Source organism: Globicephala melas, chromosome 8 (assembly GCF_963455315.2).
Source record: "Globicephala melas chromosome 8, mGloMel1.2, whole genome shotgun sequence".
NCBI lineage: Eukaryota > Metazoa > Chordata > Mammalia > Artiodactyla > Delphinidae > Globicephala > Globicephala melas.
Genome location: NC_083321.1, coordinates 90,942,663 through 90,969,788, shown reverse-complemented (window position 1 = coordinate 90,969,788; position 27,126 = coordinate 90,942,663). Strand labels below are relative to the sequence as shown.

Below are 27,126 nucleotides of genomic sequence, written 5' to 3'. Positions count from 1 at the left end.
TAGAAGCGGGTCCAAGTTCCTGATGCCATTAACTCTATAGAGTGTTAGTGAGGCATTCTGCAGTGCCAAAGGGTGCAGGAGGCTGAGTCACTAGTACTCAAAAAACAAAGAGTAAATATTGGGCCAACTCCATTGTGAACAAGACTTGAATGACATGACTCTTAGGGAAGAAAGACTTTGCCATCATCCCTGCCTTCTGAAGCCACACCCTGTAGAAAGACGCCTCTTCCCACATCTGTCTTCCCACATCTCACTGTCTGACCTAATGTATTTGGAAAAGATGTGTCTCTGTGGCTGTGGACATTGAATACTATGTAGTGAAACTAGTCTTCTAATGTGCTCTCTCAATGGTTTTTAACTCAAGGTCAGATTTTGATTCTGTGGAAGGTTCAATGGTTGTAAAGCTAACATCTCAAAATCTAAAAAGAATGTTCCAAAGGGGATCGCTGGGGGGAGTGGGGGATGAATCAGGAGTTTGGGATTAACATATACACACTACTATATGTAAAATAGGTAACCAACAAGGACCTACTGTATAGCAGAGGGAACTATACTCAATATCTTGTATTGATGATAACCTATAATGGAAAAGAATCTGAAAAAGAACATACATATATATATATATATATATATATATATATATATATATGTAAACCTGAATCCCTTTGCTGTACACTCGAAACCAACACAACATTGTAAATTAACTATACTTCAATTTAAAAAAAAATATGTTTTTAAAAATGTTGAACAAACAAAACTTCCTATACTTAAGGTGGTTAACAAAAAATAAATAAAAAGAATGGTTCAACAACATTCTTTATGATTTCATTGGAGATGCCACCTTGGAATATACCCAAAATGCTAAATAAACGTGTAGTGAAGTGGAAGTGCGCAACTCAGACACGCGGGTTGGACCTCACATTTTGGGAGCTGGATTAACCTTCTAAAAGAAAAATAGAATTGTATTTTGCAATGAGGGCTGTTAAAGTGATTAAACAAGGAGGCCATTAGACCAATCTAATAAGGTGACTCTGATACCTTGGTAGCTTATGTAGGCAAACCAAAACCTAAACCAAAGCCAATGCACTCCAAGGCAATGAAACTTAGGCCCAGCCAATCACAAACAGCTAACCAGGCTTCCCAGAAAAGGCAACTGCTCAAGCTTCAGCCAATCAGATCATTCACTTGCTTTACTTCCGTGTCTTTTCTATTAAAACCTTTCCCCCAGCTCCTATTGGAGCATTTTCAGTCTGGGCTGCCCTGTTCAAATGGATGCTCAAATAAACACTTGAAAATTTTAATGGGCCTTGTGTATCTTATAACAGGGCTTCGAGGGATTCATGGTCTGCTTGTTTTTGTTTTGTTTTTGTTTAACCAGTAGCAGAGCTAGAAGTCCATGCCCCAGTGTTCCCCCACTTTCTCATTCATTCGTTCACTTGGTAAATATGTATTGAACGCCTACTGTGTGCCAGGCACTGACACTGTTCTAGGCACCAGGGATACAAAAAACAAAACCTTTTCTTGTTACAGAGCTAACGTTCTCGTGCAGAAAATCTTGCTATGAGAATTTTCTCACCCAGTGTTCACTTTCTAATTCTGAAGATTTCTCAAAGATATGGAAGAGTGCTGTGTGGGTGAGTGTGCACCCCACTTCAAAGGCACTGGAAGCTACTCTCCGCCACAACATCACAGAATAAAATTTGATTCTGTTGGATAAACAGTAATTTCAATATCCACAAAGCTACTTACAAGTTGCAACAAGAGGAAACTGCATTTTACTGTGTAATGTGGCACATGCTCTTCGGTCCCACATCCGTCCCCCCAGGTTTGACTCATCCCACTCATCATAGCTCAGCCCTCCTCAAGAATAGCAGTTTAAGTGCTCCAGTTCATACAACAGATGTAACAGCAGGAGGTCCTTCACCTTGCAAACAAACAAAATAAATGGCAGTGAAAATTATTCGTGAATGTATTATGGCAATGGGAAGCAAACCTTTTGCAAGATGTTCTTTTTAAGTCCTCTGAGAGCTCGCTGTGACTGTGTTCTCTCACCAGCCCCAATGACCTCGTGATACATCGCCCTCCTTCAGAGCAAAGCTGGGCTCTCCCAACAGCTTAGGCAGCCATGTTATAGGGGTTGATTCTGCTTTGAGCTCAAGCAGCCCCTAATACTCACCAAATCTCAGGTGCATCTCGGCATTGTCGTGCTCCTCCAAACTGCAGTAATCCCCCATGATTGACAAAGACCCTTCTGTCAGTGCTTCCCCACCTGAATGCACAGGCACTGACCCAAACCAAACCCAGCCATTCTGATTCCATCTGGGCCCACACTGCCCTTGAGTTCTCCCTGGTAGGCCCAAAACAATGAACACTTGGTCAACAGGCATCCAGTCTCACTCTAACAGGTGTTTCAGAATGTTGGATGAAATCTAAGTAAGGGATGCAAAGAGCCTGCAGGAACAGATTTGCACTTGGGTTCCTGGGCCTGCTTGCAGTCAGCACATCAATGAACGAACGTTTGAGGCCCACGTCCCCTGATTTAGAAAATCTCAGGCAGGGAAAGCGTCAGGAGCCCCTGGGCTAACAGGTCTCCTCCTGCCGTGGTGTCAGGGCGCCTTCCCTCTTATCTCAGCAATGCTCCTCTCTGGTACATGGGGAGGATAATATCCCAGGCAAAAGGAAACCACGGTGTACTTTTTTTAACTAAGAAATTTTAAAGACCTGATATGTTAGTGCAGTAATCTAGAGCGAAGGAGACCGTGACTTTTCATTTACATAGGAAAGCGAAATACAGGTTCCAGAGTCTTGAGTTTCATCTTCTGAAAAGATCATAGAATATGGTACAAGGTCAGACTGGCATGACATCAATTGTAATCTGCCAGCAAGCCATTCTAACCTCTTTAAGAGTTTCCTTTTATATATATATTTTTTCCCTTTATAGAGAGAGCAAAGTCCATCTAAAGAAAGTCTCATCAGATCAGAATGTCTTTCTAAGATGATTTTTTTAATTGGCTGCTACTGTAGTGTGACCTAAAGTCTCCTGGTATTTAACCCTCTGTGCGCCTTGGACCAATGGATGAATTTTGTCTGCTGGAGTAGCCTTGCTAAACGTCTTTTACGGGGTTTTTAAAAAATTACAGTGGATTATGAAAACCCCAGATCCCTCGACCTAATTTATTAGCTGTTGGTGGTACCATCTCTGTAACTGTAATGTTCCATGAGTGCACAGACCTAACTATTTTTCTTATTTTTATATAGCAGTTCCATTTTATAGTGACATTAAGCCATTCTGCAGTACATTTCTAGACAGTTATTGCACTTGGGCAGAAAGTGTCATCTGGCTTTTGTGCCTTCCAACACCAACCGAGGCGTAAAATGATCACCCAGAAAATGTTCTGGGCCTTACCTCATTACTTAAAAATAAATCTTGGAGTCTGGTCCTGTTTCAGAAAAGATTTGGTGGGTTATAACGTTTGATTTATGGACATAATTAAAATATAAATGATGAGCTTCTGGGCTATTCAATCAGCCATCTGGAGTGTTCAGTATTTTGACATAGTCGGATTGTGGTCAGGATTATCGTGGGAAAACGTAGCAGCCCTGGGTTCTAGAGGTGCCAGTGGAGCCCCAGGGTTTCTATTCCGCCTGTTGGGAAGGCTCCAGTTCCTCTTTCAGGGCAAAGGAGGGGGAATTGAATTTGTTTTTTAAGTTTCCTTCACCCAGAGATGGATCTTGGCACACAGACCCTCTATTTGGCTCCTAGGCTGGGCGTGAAGATAGCTCAGCTGCCCACGGTCGAATAATATGCCTATAAATACTGCCTGTGTCAACAGAGGAGGACATTTTTCTGTATAATACAAGCAAGATTAATGTTTACCTTTCCAGCGACCTATTAAGATGACTGTGGCAGCTGTACCCATAAGTAGATGGTAGATGTTTCTCCAGAAACCTAGAGAGTAAATTGGGAAAATCCGTTATCAAAATTGAAGGTGTATTTCCTATGGCTTAGTATATGATTTTTTAAATGTAAATTCCAGGTATAGCAAGGCCTTAGCTTGTTATTCCTAATTTATGTGAGTAATTGACAACTGGCAAACAGCCATTAGGAACATAAAAAGCATTTAACTAAAACAAACTCAGTGGTACTGAAAAGGCAGGGTGGATAGATTTTCAACACCGTCTTTATTATTAATGGAAGCTGAGCCTGTGAAAACCCTTAGTGCACTGTGCTGAAAAATATACTCTCTCTGTTTGCTTGTAAATTACACAAAGGAGAAAAGAGAACAAAAGAGCCTTCCACACTGGCCAGCAAGCCTTCTGCTTCTCCTTAATTAATGGGCCGAGGTCGGCAGTGCATGGAAAATGTAGACCTTCTGTGGATCAGAGATTAACCTCTAAGAAAATGTTACGTTTCAGCCCAAATTCGGGGCTTTAAATTTAGGTTTCCTCAGAATGGTTGGATAAGGATGACAGAGGTTCCCTAACCAGGAACTCCAGAAGTGCTGCTGTTTCTGAGCAGGGGAGCCGGTATTTTGTTGTCTGTGTTTTCAGTGGCATAACCTTCTACCATTTTTTTTTTTTTGATATCTTGTGGGTTGTTTTTTTTTAATAAACTTTACCAACTAGCTCTGTGTGCAAGTGTATTATACCACCAAAAATAATAGACCCACACATGTCACCCAATGGTTGTATTTAGCCTACAGTATTGTCTGTAGCTCTCAAAGGTGGGTGCCCAGGACACTTGCCCAGCAGCCAGTGCTCATTTAAGGTCATCCTGTTTATCCTTTTTGAGTATTTTTGCCTTTTTTTAATGATTAGCTTCCCCACCCAGCTATCAGTATCTGGAGACCTCTAGGCCATTTTCCTCATAAACATTGCCTTTGCCAACAAGTCTAAGAATAGAATCGTGTTACTTTCAGGGGTCAGCTGGACCTTTCAGTCCCAGTTAACTTATGTTCACTGGCAAGTGACTTAGCTCCTCAGGAAGCTAAGCATTACCAATTCAGTGTACAGTGCCCACCGATGTACAAGAAGCCTCTCTTAAAAGGTTTTGAATGCCACGTGGTTTTCAGAGACAGAAAGATCCAGTGCTAATAACACGACTGTAAAAATACATCCAGAAAACAGCCATCCCTAGAGAGGACCTCGTGCAGCTTGTTTGGCTGTGTACAGGGAGAGGTGGTTGAGCCCCGCCATATTTCTCTTTGCTCCCTGATACCATAGGGTGAATGATAATGAGCGAACCACTGCTTGTAAAAGGCCGAGGGGCTGTTGTTTGGGTGGTGTGATTGTCCGAGAAAGTAAAGTTGTGGCAATTGTTCTGACCTTTCAGCCAACTGATGTCTTGCCCTCTCACATTTATTACCTCTTGGGTACATTTCCAAAAATATACATTTACAAAGTCATGAAATTAAATGAGAAAAATGATTTAGGGATTAATAGCTTATTAGTTCAGCAAAGGGGAAAAAAAAAACCCTCCCAATTCCATTCAGGTTTTATTTGTAAATGTATTTCTGTGTGTATCTAAGTTAATTCCAACCCCTCCCCCTTCCCTCCCCGTTCCCTGTACCTCCTAGCATTCCTCTCTCATACCCACAACCCCACGAACTCACAAACACAGTTTTTAAATAGCTAGTGGAAATAAGAATACCTACATCACTGAAATATTCACTTACGCCTAGGAATACATCACTTAGGAATACCTAAATACCTGACTGCATTAGGAAGCTATACTCGGTATACTTGGCTTTAATTACGGATTGCCATTGGGAAATGTGGGTTTGAATCAATAATCCCTCCAAACGTACATTTCATGGGGCCGTCTCTCATTATGCTACCTCTATGACCTTGGACAACCTACATCATTCTCTAGGTACCAATGTTCTCGTCCCTAAAACTGGGCTTTTTCCACCACCAAGGACGGTTCCTACCATAGTAGACTCGGTAACCATCAGTTTCCTTCCTTCTGATATGTTTACCTTGAGCCATCATAGAGTTTCATTAGGGGCCACCAAAACCTCCCAGTTCTTTATTCTTAGACATTGGAGTGGAATTCAGAAGTTTTGCCTTTCCCATTTGAAAACAAGAGCACAGAAGTGGCAGACTTATTAATATGCAGTGTCACAACATATTGTCACATAGTAATATATGATCTATGATAAAATGTATCAATTCTGAGCACAGATAGTAATATATGATCTATGATAAAATGTATCAGTTCTGAGCAACGCAGATATCTGTGGCTTCACCTCAGCATGAAGGCAAATGAATTTCCTTTAGCTTGAGTGAGTCTGGAGATAAACTTAAATGTAACAAAATGTATTTCACAGGAAATGTTTGATGTGGCGTGGTTGGCTTATGAATCTCTTATCTATTTGTGGTTCACTTCTTAGAGTTATTAGTTTAATTTGAGCAAATGCCAGGATTACTTACTAATTAGAAGGATTTTACTGAAGGCATGAGGATGGGAAGCGTGTGAGTGCTGGTAGTATGGGGTTTGTGACAGCGTGCAAGTCTGGTTCTGCCTGATGATATCGTTTGCTAAACATTATACTTTGTGTTGTTGTCACACAGATAAGCCTCAAGTGCATATTCAGATGACTTATCCTCTACAAGGCCTAACCCGGGAAGGGGACGCGCTTGAGTTAACATGTGAAGCCATCGGGAAGCCCCAGTAAGTTCTGAAGGCCAAGGTTGGCAGAGGGTCAGGAGCAGTAAATGTCACAACACACAGATGTGCGTTCACAACTCATTGGCCTGTCACCTGTCTCCTGCTGTAAAGGATGGAAGATTTTTCAGGAACTAAAAGAATATTCAGTGAAAAGGAATAAATATCTGTGGTTCTTAAGGGTGAAGATTGGGAGAAAAATGAAACGCCAGCTAAGATTGAAATCTCAGCGAATTCTCTTTTATTATCATCAACATGACTGTCAGAACTATTTTCTCTCACCCACATAAAATAATCCTAATAAATTTGTAGTGTGCCCACAATCTAATGATATGTTTGCTACCTTCTGTGTTAATGTCTAACTAAGACGTTGGAAAGATGGTTTTCAGACTTAAATTAAGCTGCTGTGTGTAGGGCCAGCTGTAGGCAAATGAATTTGCCTTACTTTTCATTTTGCTTCTTCCCTCAAGGAAAAGTGACTACTAGAAATAGTTTTGTTAGTGAGGAATGGTTTGGGAATTTTTCTCAAGGAATATGTATACATACTGCATAAGGGAAAAGACTCGCACTCTTATTTTATCGAAAAGTGTAAAAAAAGCTACTTCACTTGCCCCTGCTAAATTAATGAAAGTGAATTAGAGAAACTACATGTATTATCACTAATATAGCAAAAGCCATGTGGTGGTTACCACCTTAGCTATTATTCCATTTTGTTTGGGGAGGAGGAAGAATCCTTTCATCTTTCTAATAGAGTGAAAATTGTTTTTAACTGTTTCAGAGGGAGAAAACACTCCATGTCACATGGAACAACAGGTCAACGTAGTGATGGGGAGCAGTCAGATTTTATTGGTCCCCAACAAAAAACAGCATTGAGCTCCCTCTGCTGTCCCCTCGCTATGATGTTTTTCCCCCTCTCAGAGTTTTGCTAACTAGCATATTCATACAAGGACCTCAGAGCATTTTCACAAAGCTTCCCCCAAGTCTTCGGAAAGAATTCTCCCCATGACAGCTAAGCGCTGATCTCTGAGAAAACAGAGAGCCGGAGGGAGCCTGGCTGCAGTGGGCTGTCTTCCCACGTCAGCCCTCCCTATTTTGTGTGTCCTTCTCCAGGGGCGAGGATTTGCTTCTCTCTCTCCTCACCGTTTGGTGTTGTAAAGATGGCCTTTAGGAAGGAGGAGATGGTCTTCTGCTTCGCTTTTCCTTGGGTGTTTCGAAGTTATTTGGTTTTAAGTACTTCCAGCTTTACCAGAGCAGTCTTCTTCTGCTTTGAACACTGCAAAAGATTCAGCTCTTTCTTTGTGTAAACTGTTTGAATTAGGCCCCAGGTAGCAAATTGCCTTCCTTCCAAAACGGTCCAGTGGCAAAAAAAATAAATTCTCTCAGGCCTCTTGCCACTTACAGTACCAACCATATTAACTACATTTACAGTCTATGGCTTGCTAACCTCTATTTTGTTTCTATATTTTTTTCCCCTGAAGAAGGTACTGTGTTCAGTCGCATGTGCCACGGGGACAGTAAATTGTATGTTTCCTTCAGGACATTGATGCCAGAGAGGGTATTTGCTTGTTCCTCTCAAATCGGCCCGGGTCCACGGTTGTCTGAGAAAAGCACGGGTTACTTGACTGCTAGCCCTTCTAGCATATCCCCTATTTATTTTCTCAAGAAATTGCATACAGTAAAAATGGTAATTTAACTTGCCGTTAAATGTTGTGAATGTTCTCAGCATTTACCCCCACTGGTGGTTTCAAGCAGCGGGACGGTAGGTCTGATTGCCAGGCAGAGCCGTTCGCCATTGCCTGCGAGGAGGACGGATGCAGGGCTCATTTTAAAATAATTTACTGGGTTGTGATAACAAACCCACGTGTCATTAAAGAAAAACTGTGACTTCACATCCCATTGGAAAACCGGAGTGCTACTTGACACGGCTGTCTTGAGTGCCCGTTCATACGAAGCACGGGTCTTTGGTTCTGATGCTGCTCCTAGCGGCAGTGCAGAAAATGAAAGGAAGCTGCTTCTGTGCTCGAATCTCTGTGGCCCTGCCTGGAAAATGGCAGCTTTCAGGCCCAGCCCTAGATGTGGCCTCGATTTCATAGGGGCTGCCTTGAAGGATTATAAATTCAGTGAGTTTGAAAAAGACTCGGTGTGTGTGCAATTTGGGCCCTGGAGCATCTTGTGAAATTTGCTTTTTCCTGATGGATACAAATGTGGTCTTTAAATCACGAAAATAAACTCCCCTCTGATGAGCAAGTACCATAGGACCCCAGGAGTTCACGTGGAGGTGCTGTCACTCCACAGCCATTGATCTGGGAGCCTGTCCCTCGAGCTGGGGACCTGCAGGTGCACACACAGGGGAAGGGGAGCAGTGTGAGGGCCTTGGAGAGCCAGGGAAGACAGGCATTTTGCCAAGGAACACATAGATAAGGTGGCTTGGGGCCTCGGAAGGTGCGGTGGGTTCTTGGGTTGGCGGAGGGTGTGTTATGGGTAGGGGGTAAGGGGACAGGAAGTGATTACATCTTTCCAGAATGAGAAGAGGTAATTTTTTTCCAAACAGCAGAGGCCAAAGAAAGCACTATTCAGCTGTAAAAGTCCACTCCTTTCTGCGAAACTCAAAATCCACTTAAATATCACAACTTTCTATGCCACTATCTCGGCGTGTTAGTAACCATGAGATTAATGCATGTATCACTAGCCCAGGATTTGATTTTTTTTTCCCCCTAATTAATGAGATGATTAACAATGGGTGAGCTCTGTCCTGTCTGAATTGGTGTGAAAGCACACAGCAGGGCATAAAAACAGGGCACATTAGTTTATTTGCTGATTTGTTGAAGACGAATTGGAAATAATGAGACTCCTGCTTCTGGTCTGTTGAAAGTTTTTCAACACCTGATAATATTTTTAAAAAAATGATATTCCAAACAGATTTGTGAAGCCTTCACAGCTCTCATTCTCTGAACTTACAATAAGTCTTCTTTAATTGTGTCATCCTGCATGGGACTCATTTACTGTGTGGGTGGGAGGTTTGATGCAGACATCTTGGTGGGAAATTGTAATGCACCCTGTCTCTCTCCCATTCCCTCTGCAGGCCTGTGATGGTAACTTGGGTGAGAGTCGATGATGAAATGCCTCAACACGCCGTACTGTCGGGGCCCAACCTGTTCATCAATAACCTAAACAAAACAGATAATGGTACATACCGCTGTGAGGCTTCCAACATAGTGGGGAAAGCTCATTCGGATTATATGCTGTATGTATACGGTACGTGAGAAGATGAAGCCCTCTTCCGTTTGACTCATTTATTATGTAGCTGCTGCTTGTGATTCACTCCTAGAGCTTTTGGTCAAGTTGAAAACCAAAAAAACAGTTTGTTTCCTTCAAGAATTAAAGAAGCCTGGCCCAAGGTGGACCCCAGTGCTACCACTAGGAGGACAGCAACTTTTCTTCTCCCATTCTAATCCTGGGGGCTTCCCTCTAGATCACAGGCTCTGGTCATGCTGAGTAGGAAAGCTCTGTCCTCAGGCGCACGCTATGGAGATTATGTTAGAAATAATGACTGCGAAATCCAACCTTACCAATTAATGGCTTTTCAGCTCAGAAAGTCTATTCCCAGTGGTCTTTTCCGATGAAACCTGGGCTAGCCTTTCTCCTGCTTTGATGAGCACAACTATCCTACTTTCAGCATGAAGCTATTACATTCCATATGTCGCAAGCCCGTAAATACTTGGAAAAAAAATAGAAGGTCCTTGGTAGCTCTGTTAACCACCTATAGCTACTGCTTTAGACAGAAGTGCTTTTTTAAAAAATTTGTCTGTTTTCTTAATATCTTTTTGCAGGATTATTAAAACATATGATCACGAATTTCACTTTCTAGTCAACAAATATTTATTGTGCACCTACTTGTACCAGCCATTTTAAACTTATTTCCCATTTATAGCTCATGGTCAATTTTGTGTCTGGTGAATATTCTCTGTTTAGTTGAGGAGTGCACTGCCTGTCTAGTCTTATGATGACTAATTGAGTCTCTTCTGTCCAGTTGACTCTCTCAGTTACTTTTACACCAGGAAAAATAGTCATGAGCTGACATGACACAGAATGAGTAACCATAGGCATGACAATTTCAGTATCTTGTAAATATATGAACATGTGTGTGCATTTCTCTCTTCATGTGAGCCAGGTAAATAATCCAAGTGTAAGTGTATGTGAATATACACGTATACACATGTAAATCTACATATGGGATATTCACACCATAACGTCTTAGAACCTGGCCACTTTCCTTATGAAGAAAATAGGAGTAGCAGTCTCCTTGATGAATAGAAGCATGCTTTACCTCATATCTACATGGATATTAAAATAGAATTCTTAGCCGGTACCTGAGTTTTGTTTTCCTTAGCATAATGCAAAGTTAAAGGCTCACATCTAATCACTTTATGTATAGACTTCTGAGGTGTGATTTCTTTGCACACTACCCATGTTGTCTGTGGTCTACACATAATAGCATTCATTCTCCCTGGTAGTTAAGGAGATCAGAGTGAAGGGAATGGCTCTCCATGTAGGTGCAAGGAGGTGCCGAGTGCCCCGTTTCCAGCCATCCCCCTTTTGCTTCTACATCCCTCCCATGCTCAACATCAGGGTTTAAGCCTCATGCAAGGCCCCAGCCTTGCTGTTATCCAGGTTTACAGACGACTTTCATTCAGCTCTTTTTTAAAACGGCAGATTATGAAAAGCAGAGACAAATTTCCACCAGTCTATTATGTGCTTCCTTGATTCAGAAGACTCAGTTATCTGGAAAAACAATTTTGACTTATTGTACCCACTGTTCCGACATCTCAAGATGAGAAGCGTTTTGTGGATTTGACAGATAGATTTGAATAATTTTGGATCCTAGCTCTGGCTAGCATTTATTGAGGGCTTGCGCACTTCGTTCCATGCGCTAGGGTGACAGTTTTACATGCACGATCACCTCTGATCTCCACGATAACATGACGAGGTAAGCGCCATCCCATTTTACAGATGATAAAAGGAAGCTTAGAAAGGTCACATAAGTTGCCCAAGTTCACATGGTTACTAAATATGTTTCAGAGCCACGATAACTTTGACTCTAAAGTCTACAGTGAAATGTGTGTCTTTCTTTGTAGTTTCTCTTACTCTCTCTGCTTCCCGGTAGAACAGTTCCCTCCAATGCAAGATTGTCGTTTGGGAATGAACTCGCTGGGCCAGAATGCATTATTTGAAAGCCAGGAAACAGAGACCTGCCCATGTAGGCAAGCACATCTACCTCCACCTATCTCCCCAACCCAAGATGGTGCACTTCGCCTGGTCTAGGAATTTGCTAGATGCACAATATGCTACCTCCCTCCCATAACCTGTACTAGCAGTAATGCTTGGGATGACAGGCTAGAACACTCACCTGAGGTGTTGCTTGTCTAGTAATAAAATATTCTAGCAGTTTGAGAAGATGGTGAGTAGGTTTTCTTTTCAAAGCCAATTTATTGTCCTACTACAGCAGCTTTCAAAGTTCTTTATGAACTCAGAGTTAACATGCTTTTAAAATGTTTAATTCTCTAGAGGTAACTTCTGTACTTGGCGAATCTATCTGGTTAGCGCCTGAGCCCCAGTTGCTTTTGTTCTTCTAGCGTCTATGTGTCAAACATAGCTTATTAGCTCCAACTCTGTATTTTCTTAAATAGTGACCTCACGTTGCTCTTATCGCTAGAAATGATCTAGGCATTACACCTGATAACGGAATCTAATTCATTTAGGTCACTTGAGCCACATGTGAAGGACAAGTTACCCCAGTAGTGATGAAAATAATTGGAAGTGTGTGATTTTCACAAAATGAAAGGAACTAGTGACCTTTTTTCTGAAGTCTCTGCCCTCGTTAGTCAGTCTCTGTTCCACTCCTGTTGGTAATGGTAATTTCAAATCACCTTCAGGTGCACTTTGATTGTATCGTGGACATCGCACATTTTGTGCCAATACTTTTTGAAATAGAGACAGAAATAGCATTGTAGCATACCAGCTACAGATGTTCCTTTTCAGTGATAAATATTGTCATTGAATCAGAACAGAGAAGGCACATCTCTGGGTACAGCTGAATTGGGGCATGGAGAGAGCAGGTTGTCTTCAGGGACTGGTGCCCCCCAGTCACCTGCGTCCCTACCTGCACCTGTACCTGCACCTGCCACAGGATGTAGGTGCATCCAGTGGTCTCCCAGGTCACAAAATGCTTCCCCACCTGTGGCCTCCATAAGAAAGTACTCCAAAAAGCAAGACTGAACGTGTACTGTCCGTTCTTCTTCTAACAAGGTAGTTTGAAATTATGAATCATTTATACTTCTTGGAAGAGAATGAGATTTTTTTTTTTAATGGATTCTTTTTTTGCACTCATGTGTGAGGCTGCTTTCAATAGTCGTTTAAACTGCTGGCATCCCCAACTTCAATGAACAGAGTCTCCCCTAAAACAGACAGGTTTGCTCTTGATTCTTCCCTGTCAAATTCGTACATTTGTGTACGTGTGAGAGAAGTTTGTGAGGAAAATTAAAACTGATTATTGATCAACGGTAGGAATCTTTTAAGCAGACCTCATAACCAAACGCCAAGATAATGTTTTCGTAAACTTCCAGGAAGTTCCGCCAAACCCAACAAAGACACGGTATATAATTAAGGTTTGGATGTATTAATTCGACAGTCTGAGAGCTCACTTGGAGATAAAAGGACACCAGATGTGTCACAGAGAAAAAGTTGACGGGCGTTAGATAAAATTTAAAATCAAAAGCCTTCAAATCGTCTTACGCTCTATCATAGCAGAATGATTGCTTAAGTCAAAGTCTTGCTGACAATTTAACACATTCAGTTTGATCAGTTGGGCTGAGATTTTTTTTTTTCTGTTTCATATTTGCCTTCTCTTTTCCCTCAAATAATTTTGGAGATGATAGAAGAATATACAGTATATCAGACACCTGACAGATGATTCCCTATCGGATTCCTGTCTTGGAGGGTTAAGCCTTGTTTATATTTAATTCTCTTGTTTACAAGATGGAAACGTTCTTCAGTTTTATCATTGTCGCCCACGTAGGTCAGGCTTGAGCAAAGGCAATGAACTGATTAATATTTATAAGTTGTAAAATTTATTGACTTTTAGAAAATAAAATCTCAGTAAAATCTCACATGCCTGGAACTTGATATTTAGTGGTGACATTCTCTCTTCTGTGTATTTATTACAAGTATAGAAGTAGTTTTACTTCCTGCTGGGATGTATTGATGGAGAATAATGAAGTTAACAGTCAGAGACCAAGAGGCAGGCACACACTTTCCCTTGGCCGATAGGAGCCCTTTAGATAGATCAGTGCCATCTCCTCCTTTCTCCCACCGGTGAAAGCATAAAATGAAATGACAACCATCGGACCCTCTCAGGGGCTGAGTTGGTCTAACCTCACCCTTTGAAATCGGATGGGGGTGGGGGGGCGTGTCATATGTTTTGATTTTTCCTCCCTTCTCTACTTCTCATCTCCTCATCCCTAGTTCACTTCATTGATACAAATCTCTTTTCTTTTTAAATTTTTAAAATTTGTTTTATTTATTTATTTATTTATGGCTACGTTGGGTCTTCATTGCTATGCGTGGGCTTTTCTCTAGCTGCGGCGAGTGGGGACTACTCTTCGTCGTGGTGCGCGGGCTTCTCATCGCGGTGGCTTCTCGTTGCAGAGCACGGGCTGTAGGTGTGCGGGCTCAGTAGTTGCAGCGCGTGGGCTCAGTAGTTGTGGCTTGTGGGCTCTAGAGCGCAGGCTCAGTAGTTGGGGCACATGGGCTTAGTTGCTCCACGGCTTGTGGGATCTTTTCGGACCGGGGCTCAAACCTGTGTCTCCTGCATTGGCAGGCGGATTCTTAACCACTGCGCCACCAGGGAAGCCCCCAAATCTCTTTTCTTCTTTTCTTAGCTCTTCCAAATAAGGCCTTGGGATATGATTATAAGAGATAAATTTTTGCGGGGCTGGGGCGGCGGGGGGAGTCTTTGGTTTTTAAAGGGAGAAGTCATCAAACAACATGTCAGCGTCTTCACGCCTTTGTTGTGTCGTTACTGATCACCGCTGTGCTCAGCATTGTGGGTTTGATTCTCCTTTTTTTCTTTATCCAGATCCCCCCACAACTATCCCTCCTCTCACAACAACCACCACCACCACCACCACCACCACCACCACCACCATCCTTACCATCATCGCAGGTATGGTACCTTCATTGCCATTGCAGATGTCCTGAATGTACACTGTCTTTCTGGTATGTATAACAAGAAGCCTAAAAGGCCCCTTTAACTCCTTGGAATAGAATTATTCCTTTATTTGGGAACTTGAAAGACATTAGATACTGTGTTCTCAAGTCGACTCTTAAGGACCTCAGAAAAGACTTTAACATCCAAGCATTTAACAGTAGATCAGATATTTTGCAGAATTCTTTTTTAAGCATCACCATGCAAAGAAAAATGCTAGGGGGGAAATGGCAGCCTGGCTCTTAGAGAACACGCGGATAGCTTGTGCTGAGCCACGGTTGACGAAATGGTAAGTATCCCGGCTTCGGATCTTCTTCTTGCCTTAATTTCATCTTAATCCACATGAAGGAAAATACACACCCTTTAACATGTCCACGTGGGCCATGTTCCTACATGCATCATCCTTCCTGCCCCAGAGAGTACCCACTGACCGTGTGTCACCTGGGGAGTCACCGTCTGTTCCACTCTGGGCACTCGAGTACCCCTTCCTGCCCTCCGTTAAACACTGGAGGAGCCGCTGCGGTTGTCACTCTGTGGTTTAGCTCTTTGGACTGTCTGAAACTCCTATTCAAAGTGAGTTTCGCGGTCTCCTTTTTCTGACCGTCACTGAGGGAGGAGGTTATGTCCTCCAGCCCCTTCCTGGTTGGTCCCCAGCGGCTCTCAGTGCTTGATGTCGCTTGTCCGGGAGACTTGTTGTTTTCTCTGCCGACCAGGGTGGGAAAGGTTATGGCCGCACCACGTCGAGTAGACGTGCAAGATTTCCTTAGGTAAGACCATCCTTTACATTGACTTTCCGGAGACATTTTCAGTTTCCACGGGAGTTGGTGTGATAGACATGATGAAAATTCTAAGTGTTCAGTGAAAGAGGAGGCCTCATCAGTTTATGAAATATAACAATAGATTGTCTAATTTCAGTTTTCTTCACCTTTCTAACCATTAGAGTGGAACAAAGAACTTTTAAATAAGCCACTAGAGAGCATGGTTCTGAATGATGTTTGCGGAAACATCAGTGCCTGCACTTAATTGAAAAGCTTCTGAAAATCCATCAGTTGGTTTTTGTGTCTCACCCTAAACTCGGCTCCATCCAGGCTGCTTCCTAAATTCTTGTCTGTGTGTATTTGCCTTTTAGCTTTTTGTTAGTTTCTTCTGCTTCTTAAGTAAACTCAGTTTGTTAGCAGTGCGGACAGATTCCTCCCACTTTCTGCATCCTTAATAAGCGCAACAAAGATGCTCCTCCCTGACTGATTTCCAGAGCAACCACGCTAACAACTTTCCTTGCTGCGAACCAGGTGTTTACCTTTCATGATTTCTTACCTCTTATCCGGGTAGTAAACCAATTAAGCTTGAGCTGCTGTTACCAGGTTTTCATAGTTTCCTATGAACGGCCCTTTGGATGTCAGTGTAAATTACACCACCCCTTTCGCTACTCCTCTGCATGTGTGAACCCATTAAGAAAGCCCTTCTGTGGTCTGTTTTGTCTTTGCAGAAGTTGTCTTCTGCAAAGAAGAAGGCTGGTGTGAGCCAGCCTTGATTACCTCTCCTTGTAGAAGGTTCCGTCTAGGTAGCTAGTCAGGTTTACATTTTAAGGCGGTCAAGGCCTTCATGCATTCGGCATAAATACCACATTTCTCTTTTTTTTTTTTAACATCTTTATTGGAGTATAATTGCTTTACAATGGTGTGTTAGTTTCTGCTTTACAACAAAATGAATCAGTTATATATATACATGTTCCCATATCTTTTCCCTCTTACGTCTTCCTCCCTCCCACCCTCCCTATCCCACCCCTCCAGGCGGTCACAAAGCACCGAGCTGATCTCCCTGTGCTATGCGGATGCTTCCCACTAGCTATCGGTTTTACATTTGGCAGTGTATATATGTCCATGCCTCTCTCTCTCTTTGTCACAGCTTACCCTTCCCCCTCCCCATATCCTCAAGTCCGTTCTCCAGTAGGTCTGTGTCTTTCTTCCTGTCTTACCCCTAGGTTCTTCATGACTTTCTTTTTCTTAAATTCCATATATATGTGTTAGCATACGGTATTTGTCTCTCTCTTTCTGACTTACTTCACTCTGTATGACAGACTCTAGGTCTCTCCACCTCATTACAAATAGCTCAATTTCGTTTCTTTTTATGGCTGAGTAATATTCCATTGTATATATGTGCCACATCTTCTTTATCCATTCATCCGATGATGGACACTTAGGTTGTTTCCATGTCCTGGCTATTGTAAATAGTGCTGCAATGAACATTTTGGTACATGACTCTTTTTGAATTATGGTTTTCTCAGGGTATATGCCCAGTAGTGGGATTGCTGGATCATATGGTAATTCTATTTGTAGTTTTTTAAGGAACCTCCATACTGTTCTCCACAGTGGCTGTATCAATTTACATTGCCACCAACAGTGCAAGAGGGTTCCCTTTTCTCCACACCCTCTCCAGCATTTATTGTTTGTAGATTTTTTGATGATGGCCATTCTGACTGTTGTGAGATGATATCTCATAATGGTTTTGGTTTGCATTTCTCTAATGATTAGTGATGTTGAGCATCCTTTCATGTGTTGGTTGGCCATCTGTATGTCTTCTTTGGAGAAATGCCTATTTAGGTCTTCTGCCCATTTTTGGATTTGATATGAAACAGCACTTTTCATTTGTGGCTGGCCTCTCACTAGCTTAGGCTTTTTTAAAAAAGACCTTTCTTAACACTCCCTGAACTCCTCCCCCCTCACCATCAATCTCAGACACTCAGCAGAGGCGCTTCAGTTCACAGCTCCTAAACCTTCACTCCAGACTAAAGCTAATCTCACGTCTTCAAACAGCTACAACTCACTGTTATCACAGTTACAACCACAGAGACTCCATTTAAGAGGAAATTTTAAAAACAAACAATGCTATATTTCTGTCCACATCACAGGTACCTTTATAGGGACTTGTCTTCTCCTCTTCCTCTCCTCCTGGCCTCTTTGCTCAAGGTAATATAAGATGATCTCATAGGTGCACTTTGGCCTCTTGATGTTAGCAGCTGAACCTGCTCTACACACAAAATGCATTTGTGGTGATGAATGCCCTGATTCTCACTGGCACACCCAAGAGTCGTTACACTAAAATTGCCACTAAAACAACATTGTAGAATCCACTGCCTTAATGGATGTGATCTTACAGGCTTGCTGTGTCTTAACAAGCAGTCTTATATATATTTATCTTGCCCAGAAAGTGTACTTGTGGAATTTAACATTTGGTCCTTTCTTCAAACAGATTAAAGGTTATGGAGCTGAATGATTCCGTGTCCCATTTTAAAGGTCCAGGCTATCCCCTAGATTTAGATTGGTTCCTAAGAAATCTTCCAGACTGAATCCTGACAAATGGAGAGCTAAATTAATCTCCACTCATTTTCTCTCTTGTACTGTTTGGTACATTACAGCCACCATTAGCCTTAAAAGCTTCAACAGCTAAATCTAGTGATACTAACATAAAGCCTCAGCTTAAAAAAAAACTAAGAGGAAGAGGAAGCCCACGGGCATCTATTTCTTTTCTCCCAGGCAAATGCAGTGACTGAAACCCATTCCCTAGGTCAGCGTTTCATTACAAGAAAAACGTACAAATTGTTTTTAAATGCAATCGAAAAATGTTTTTAAACTCGAAAGGTCATAGTTGATTTCTGATGTCTCTGAAAGGAAGTGTTCCAGTGTTATCTTTTATCTTTCATAACCAGAATAATTGAATTGTTCTCCCTGTTAGGGAGGCAGGCCTTCGTGAGTTCCCAGTCGCCTGCCTCCCTCAAAATATGTTAAACCTTCATCCTGGAGGCCCTTGAAAAAGAGGAATTGTAAGCCCAATCTGACCCGATGCTGCCCACCCAGAATCACAGGTGGGTGGGAGGAGCAGGGCGCCTCTGCCTCCCATCCGTCCTGCGTGGGGAAGCTCTCCTGACTTACCTGTGAAGGCCACATCTAAAGATAGATTCACCTGCAGAAAATTTTTGCAGGCTCTAGAGTACTGAAAGGAGCATTTGATATCAATTTGCCATATCAACATTGTTATGGTTTTATAACTGTTCAGCCACTAATGTCATTAGAATCGCTTTCCAAATAAGAAACCATCTGAGGGATAAAATTGGGATGGGAGCCGCGCAGAGCCTCCTGTGATTTCCCATAAGATTCTTTGGTGTCTCTGTTCTCTTTCATGTACGTTAATCTTCTGACCATATATTTCTGTTTTGACTATTGCTACTGGCAGACCCCCACTCCCTTTTTTTTTTTTTTAATATCAAGTTGTCCATGTGGTTGTCACTCATGAAGATATACGCTAGATTATAGGAGAGCAAAATGCCTAATTTAAATTGCACTTTGAATCCATCCCCGGCATCCTCTGTGAAAATACAGAGACAGCCAACCATTACCCGGGGCAAGAGGCCTCCATGCAAATTCCTTTCAAAACCCAGAATCAAAGAAAAGTCTACTGCCATGGGAGGGTGGGGAGGGGGGAGGGCGTTGTTTGTTTTGTTTTGAACTTTCTTTGAAATTAGTTGACTTTGTATATTAGATGTACATAAAAATACCTGGTTTTGTGTTTGGTGATAGCTTTTGCCCCGGTCTGCCAGTTGGATCAATCATGTTAGGAAAATATTCTGTGTTTCCCTCCCTAGTTAATGTGGATATTGTTTTATTTCTGCCTGGTTTTGCCCTGAGTTACGTACTTGATGAGAAGTACCATAGAAAACACTCAGCACTCAGTTTTAAACACCCTTAGCAGCTTAAATATAAAATTCAGGCCAGGAGGAGCTCAACCCGTAGGTCACATTTATACATGTGACTGTCATAAATTAAAAAATTAAAATCACCTTAGAATAAGAAATGAATAGCTACAGGGCCGAATTCTGAAACACATTTAAGAATCCTTTCATAAGAATGAAGTAGGTCATTTATAAATGAGTTTTTCTCTTTTTGAAAGTCCATATCCAATTAAATGTTTTGTGTTTCTTGGAAAAGAAAACAGTAAGGTTTTTCTTATTGGTATCTAATCACTCAGTACCCAATATAGCTTGGAGAAAGTGAGTCCCACCCCCAGGCTCACATTATTATTTTGGCATTCATAGCCTCCTATCATAAGCTTTTTTGTGTGTGTAACGTGGGTCAGGTCACATAAATAAAGAAGGTGAGAACAGCCCTTATCCTTCCGGCGGATGCCAAATTGGGGAAACTCAACAACCAAGCCCATGTTTTCAGTTTCCTAAATACAAAGGAAAGAAGTACACCTGTCTTAAGACTGACTCTGTAGCATGACCAGCTATGTTACAATAGAGAGCTTTGCTCCACATAGAGCTGTCTGTTCTCCAGGGTCTTAGCGTCATGATTCCTACTCTGTGCTATTGATATCTGCATGACATAAGGGGTAATGCTTTTAGGCATTCATTCAACGCGTATCAAGGACCCATAATATGTACAGCACTGTGCTAGTGCCCACGGAGACAGAAAATTCTTGGGACCCCTTAAAATATAGCTGAGGAAATAGGTTATACCCATTGGAACTCCTTAAGCAGGAGATACTGTGCACTTAGGGCTGATTCAGAAGATTGAAGACTGTCACAGGAGACGTAGAATTTGGTCTATGCCACCAAAGAATGGATAGAATGTGGATAAGAAAGGATGGCATTTTGGAAATTAAGCCTGAAGGCCTAACTTTACTTCAAGCATCCATCGTCAGTGTTTGTGTCTGTTGTGTGTATTTATATTTGGGATATATATTAAGCCATCGTTGCTAGGAAATACACATCTCTCATCCTAGGATGTTTACTAAATTGCCTTTTTTCTAGAGTTGGCATCTACTCCATCAAGCCTGTTTTTCATTCATCATTTATTGAATACTTATCGAATGTTAGTGATATACATACCAGTATGCCTGGTGACAAGAATATTATTAGGGCACTAGTAGACACTCACGAGCCACCTGTTTTGTCACGAGCTCCCTTTCCAAGTTTTTGCCCCAGAGGTGCGTGGACCATGTTTTTCCATACTGTCTTCAGTGTGTACATTTTTATTTTTTTGATGATGATACACGTATTACAAATAGCATCATAGCCAACCAGTTTTTGACCCATATTGACTTATGAGGGAATGGAAGAAATTAGTGATGAAGGTCACCTGATTCTGCATTTTTTTCAAAAAGGAATGAGAGATGGGAAGTCAGTGAGATTTTTTTTTTCCTAATGCTTCTATCATCATTTCCATGCTCTTATGTTCCTTGTTGAAAAATAATCCAAGAGAGAGGGAATTGACATGTTTTCATACTAAAGATTCATGCACAACAGTGCAAAAGAATAATCTCATAAATACAGGTTTCTTAGGATTAGAAAGTTGGAGCTATCTCAGTGGTGGGAAATAAAGGACTTGGCAGGAAGGACCCAGCCCTCCAGGAGATGAATATAAACTACTACTTCTAGAGCTGCTGCCCTCTCCCCACCATCACCCTCCTGCATCCCTCTCTTTTCCTCCCCTCACCGGTGCCTCACCCCTCTCTGTCCCTCCTACCGCCCAGCACGGACACAACATAGGATAGGAATTGTTTTCCTTGTTAAATGAAACCACGGTACTGGTGGTTATTATTATTATTATTTTGAGAACATCTGGTTTGCAAATGAGACAAAGTAGCACTTGTGAACAATTCTGAAGAAGCTTTTAACAAAACTGGAAATTAACCAAAAAGAAAGAAAAAACAACAACAACCTACTCCCCTTCCTGCTGTTCCCTGGCACACAATCTCTTCACTCAAAGGGGAGATGACAGGAAGACAGAAGAAAGCTTTCTTAGGGGTCTCCTACTCGGGCCTTTTAGCTTCAGTTCCGTTCCTATCCATTTCTCCCATCCCTGAGCAATGGGAGTTTAATTAAAGCTGAACATAGATGGAAAGAAAATTAACCAGGAAACCAGTAGAAAATAAATTTCAAAGTTTAATTTTCCAGCAGGTATGTTTGCTTTCAATAGATTTCAAATATGTCAAGAAGAAAGAAAAAGAGGGAACTATACTTAATATATATTGGCCAGCACAGCACCATCGTGAGAATAAAACCGTCAGGGGAAGTCCTTGCCTACCCTAGCGTCTAGCTTTAAAGCAACTCCGTAACACAAACTGAAGGGGAATTCAATTAAGAAAACCCATTGGCTCCTTATTGACTTTAGTTAAGAAAATAAACTGAGAGAAAGTGTATTAAAATATGTCTGGACTGCTTAGTATGCTTTCATTTACGCTTATGACAATCAAAATGGCAGAATTTAAATTCTTTACAATTAAGCTCTGCTTTTGAGCAGATTGGGTTATTACCCTATGCATTTTTTAATGTGCAGCCTACTCATACCGTCCCCCCTTCCCCCCAAATGCAGCCTTGCAGTGAATCTGGGCATTATAAAGCAGGAGTACCATAGAGCAGTTGGAGAAGAAAAAGTATTTAAGGTTGTGAATTTAATTTCGTTCCTGGATTTTCATTTTCATTTATGACACCCGTTGTGTTTGAGACCACGGACTAATTTATGGATTAGTTTTAAACCCCCAGTCTGTCACACTCAATGAACAATTCTAAGTTGGAGAGAATCCATATGAAAGGATTAGAATGTGCCACAGTGGAGCTTACACATGACTGTTTCAGCTAAACATTGCCCAGCTGCCTCGCATGCGGTTTTTTTGTTGTTGTTGTTTTTGGTTTGGGTTTTTTTTTGCTACTTGGTTAAATGGATGGTGTCTCTAATCTGACACATTGTCTGAGCCTTTTGATTTTGAAAATATCTGATACTGCCACTGTGAAATATAGGTGATGTTTAATGTATTCAAGGTAGGGTCCCATAAACTGTTTGTATGGCTGGGAGACTGAAAGTCGATATTCAGTGAAATGTTCATCTTTCAAATAGCAGTGCAGGCCCTGCCCTTGGATACCTTGTTTAATTATACTCATAAAACAGCTAGAGAGTGACTATTAAGACCATACACACTTACTGGGTTTGCAGGAACGTGGGATTGCTTTTTCTTGACCATATAAAAATAGATGTACAATAAAGTTCTCCCTCATTGTAATTAAAATTAAAAGAGACAGTAGCTCAAAGAGGCTTTTTTAATTTCATAACCCTACACCACCGTAAGTCCATCTCAACTTTCTGTGACCTATTTTTCTCCTAGGCCTAGCGCAAAGATTATTTTTTAAAGGCAGCCGCAGAATGAAGTTTGAAACAGCCTCTGTTAGGGCAATTAGGCACTCTCATTTTTCAAGTTAATTAGAGCCTAGGTTATCTTCTGTTGGAAAGTTACTGTTTGCATTTTGCCTGTACACTTAGAATGTTATCAAACAATATAGTGACCCCACAAGTTGATTCACAGGGGTGGGCTAGCACATCTCTCCAGTCTCCTGATTAAGATACCTTAATAAATCCTACTTCACAGAGCCGCACTCACTTCAGAGCCAGGGTGTCTCTGGTTTCTGCATGACGTCGTAATGCAATTATGAAGGAGAATTAGATTCTGTCACAGTGCTCTCCTGCGGGGAGCACAAAGTCACTTCTAAAGATTTTTTTTTTTTCATTCTTTACTTGAAATAGCCTCTGTTCAGATACCTCACCAGATGCTCTTAGAGAAATGGAATCAGCGACTCCCCCATTCACCCTCAATCTCGGTCTCAACTTTGTAGCCAAGCCTGTGTGTCTGCTGCCCTCTGCCACTCCATTGCTGATCCCTGGTTTTGCCATTCCCAGCTGCAGTAACTGTGTTGTTTGACTTGAACATGTGTTTGCTTTTCACTGTTTTAGAACTGTGTGTTTTCCTTCTCAACATCCCTTTCTCTTCCCTGTTGGGCGCAATTGATGGATTTCCCATCCCCAGAATGGGGAGGCAGGCTGCCCTGTGAACTTCCCTTCATTTGTTCTCTGGTACCCACAGGGAAGCGTACACCCAGCTTCCCTTAGTTTGATTTCATCATAAAGCTGACGTGATGTTGTGATGTAGGCAGACAGTAAATTGGGGAGTCGTCGGTTAATGCTAAGACATTTTTGAGGACCCTTAGATTTTACTCCAACTTCTTTCATTTTATACTAATGATTTACCTGGTGAAAATAAAGCATATTAGAAGTGCTGCTACAAAAATAACGAGCCAAAATGTTTATTGCTATTTTTTAAATTAATTTTGGAAAGAAGCCAGTGTCTAGCCATAAAATATATTAACTTTCATATAAGTGTTTCTGTACAAATGTGCATTTGATTTTGCCCCTGCAATTGAAAGCACCTCAAACTAACACTTGACTTGAATGTTTCAAGTAAGGAGACGTGTCAGACGTGTCATGAGCATCTGATGTAGAGATGTTTCATCTGAACAATTTTCGGTATTGTTTTTTAACTGCTTTTTTATGCATACAGACTTGTAAGTAAGTATTGCGTTCTGGTGTGGTTTATTTTATGTTTTTCTTTCCTTCATCTGTTCTTCAGAAACTCAGCTATAAGTTCTATTAAGCTGTAGTGGCCTCTCGGACTTCTGGTTAATTCTGGCTCCTTAGAAGGGCTCTGATTTTTTGATGGTCTAGGGTTCTGAGGAAAGGGGAATTGAAGGGGAACACTGGTGTGAATTCATGTGTCATATTTATAAATCAGAAGCACCAGGCTCGTTGGACCAAAAAAAAAAAATGTTACATTTGGCATTCTGGTGCATTTAAACATTGCCTATGTCAAGTCCAAAGGCGTCTTTTGGTGTCTCCAGAACTCATGAAAATAATTACCAGCTAAATAGCTGCATGATAAAAAAGGACAGGTAACTACTTGCAGTGTCAACCCAGGATCCCACTACAGCTCGACATGACCGGCTCACGTGTGAGTGTCTCCACTCCTTTCTGGCCAGAAAGGCATCGTGGAGGGAGACACCTTGAGAAGGTAGAACTGAAAATTACAACCCGGCCAGATGGGTTGACATTGGAATGAAGTTGGCTAGAAGAGGGGTATTAAAACGACTCTGGGAGAGGAATGTTGCCGTGCATTTTGTTAGATATTTATCCCACTTCCCCTCTAGCCAAAAAGAAAAGGAAAATTTCTGGAGCCCCCTGAGGAATTTCCTGTGAAGAGGAGCCAGTATAGCAGGCCTGGTTTTGAAGCCTGGTAGAAGGAGAAAACTTGAACGGCATTAAAAATAGAAGAAGAGACAAACCACGGTTTCTTCCATAACAAGTGCATCTGGCAGTGAAAAAACCTCACGTGCCATCTCCTGATTCACCCTGAAGGCAGGACTCCTGGCAGCTCACAGCAGTGAATGTGGTTCTGGATCGTGAGCAAAGGGACGGCTGGATGCTTTAATTTTTGGAATGTCACATGATGAGAAGTGGCATTTGGCAAATTATGTGGACTTGGGTGTTTTCCATGCAAGACTTCTTGCCCTTAGATTGTAACATAGTAAGATCCGCAGAGTGGAGGATGGCTGAGTGGTGAGTATGAGTGCATGTGTGTGTGTGTGCGTGTGTGTGTGCGTGTGTGTGTGTGTATAGAAACTAATCTGAAAGCCTTTAACATGTTCATTGCCCTGGCCTCCCAGTTAATTGAACTTTCCAGCTGAACCCTGCTGAAATAACACACTGGATGGAAAACTTGAACCCATATATTCATCTACAGGCATCTGCGCATGAGCCATAAAAGGATCCTAAATGTGCAATTGATTCAGCGACGCCTGATTGGCAGTCGTAAAGCCTGAGTGCCTGGGTGGGTTGGGTTAAAACAAAGGCAATGTTTGAATGTATGAATCTGTTGTTCAGCCAGCCTCCCGACTGAGCTTTTCTGTCACAGTCCTGAGCCTTGGTGCGTTCAGAGCCATCTACCAGTCACTGAGTTTGCACTGGTGTTTCTCATCACTTTGCATGTTCCCCTGACTATTGACTAGCAAGTAGATGTATCCTGGCAAGACCCCCAGAACCAAAGAATCTACTGTTTTCCTCACTGGCTCGCAGCTTTGAGCTGAAGGCATGTCTTAAAACAGTGCAACTCACTTCAAATGCTTTTGGCTTTTCATTTATTATTGCTTGTCACGCGATGTTCTTTGAAAGCTTGCTCATATATTATCTGTTCCATTTTTTTCCATTTTCCCTTTTTTTGCATGCCGTTCCTCCTGTTTCTTCCCTTCCTCCAATCCTCTGTTCCCGTCTGTAGACACCACGGCGACGACAGAACCAGCAGTCCACGGTTGGTACCACATTACTGTTTATCTACCTTCTCAGCACTGCTGAGCGGCAAGGCAAGCCTGGGAAAAAGAGAAATGTAGTCTTCAAGGGAAACTGTGTTCCGAGTAGACTGACCTCATAAATATACTCTAATTTGTGAGGCTTGAAAGGATGTCGAGTCTTGTCATTTCTGTTGTGAGTTCGGTGTTCAATGGTTGCAATCTGAGATGAGGCCTCCCTGTCGGCTGGCTGGGCTGCAGGAGTTTTAGCTGCACGTAGCCCTTAATTCTATAATGCCGCCAGACATTGAAATATAAGGGACTCCAAAAAAAAACACCTAATATTTGCCTAAAAATCATAGCATCTGAATTAAAGGCCCAGTTGCTTTCTTCGTTCATAGGCTAGAATCTTAGGTACATTTTGAAGAGGAGTCATTTATGCCACTTAGTAGTCGAGACTGAAGGACAGGTCAGGGCGGAAGATTCCTGTTTAAATTCATGACGTAGGGATGAGGAAGAACATTGTTCTTCTTTAATTATCATATTTACCTCCACGACCTCTTGCAGGTTCACCCTTAATCTCCACATGTGCATAAAAGTTTATGCGACCATTTGGCGGGAAACATCTCCAAACAAGAATGATACCATATGTACATTTCAACAGCATTAACGGGGACTTAAAAAAAAACCATTTGTGTGTGGGTACCTTGTAGGCAAAATACTAAAAAAAAAAACTCCTCACGATGTTAGCCAAAAGCTGATAAAAAACCGAGTAAATACAGCTCAGCAGGGGGCATCAGGAAATCCTTTTCCGAATTAATCCACTGACTTCCTAGGTTGGAATAGGTCCATTCACTTTTCTATATGTCTCCAATCAGAAAATGAGAATCACGTTTCATCTGTGTATTACTGTGTTACTTAGCTCACATCTCACCCTGGCGATATCGTGCTTTGGAGAAAGATATGTTAGTTAAAAATGGGCTGAATTTTAATAACTGAATTCAAGGGAATTATTTGGTAAAGGGCCTATTACGT

At 41.8% G+C, this 27,126-nt stretch overlaps 1 protein-coding gene across 12 annotated transcripts in view; it reads left to right on the top strand.

Annotated features, from left to right (window-relative positions):
- Window positions 1-27,126, top strand: part of CADM1 (cell adhesion molecule 1) — a 341,221-nt gene that overhangs the window by 280,745 nt on the left and 33,350 nt on the right. For 5 of the 12 annotated variants that reach the window (XM_060304077.1, XM_060304075.1, XM_060304080.1 and 2 more), the window contains exons 6-9: window positions 6,574-6,673; window positions 9,750-9,922; window positions 14,802-14,888; window positions 26,082-26,114. In XM_060304077.1, the coding sequence (XP_060160060.1) occupies window positions 6,574-6,673; window positions 9,750-9,922; window positions 14,802-14,888; window positions 26,082-26,114 (393 nt within the window). The remainder of the gene's footprint in view (window positions 1-6,573; window positions 6,674-9,749; window positions 9,923-14,801; window positions 14,889-26,081; window positions 26,115-27,126) is intronic. The other 7 variants (XM_060304081.2, XM_060304078.2, XM_060304082.1 and 4 more) reach the window with 2 other exon arrangements.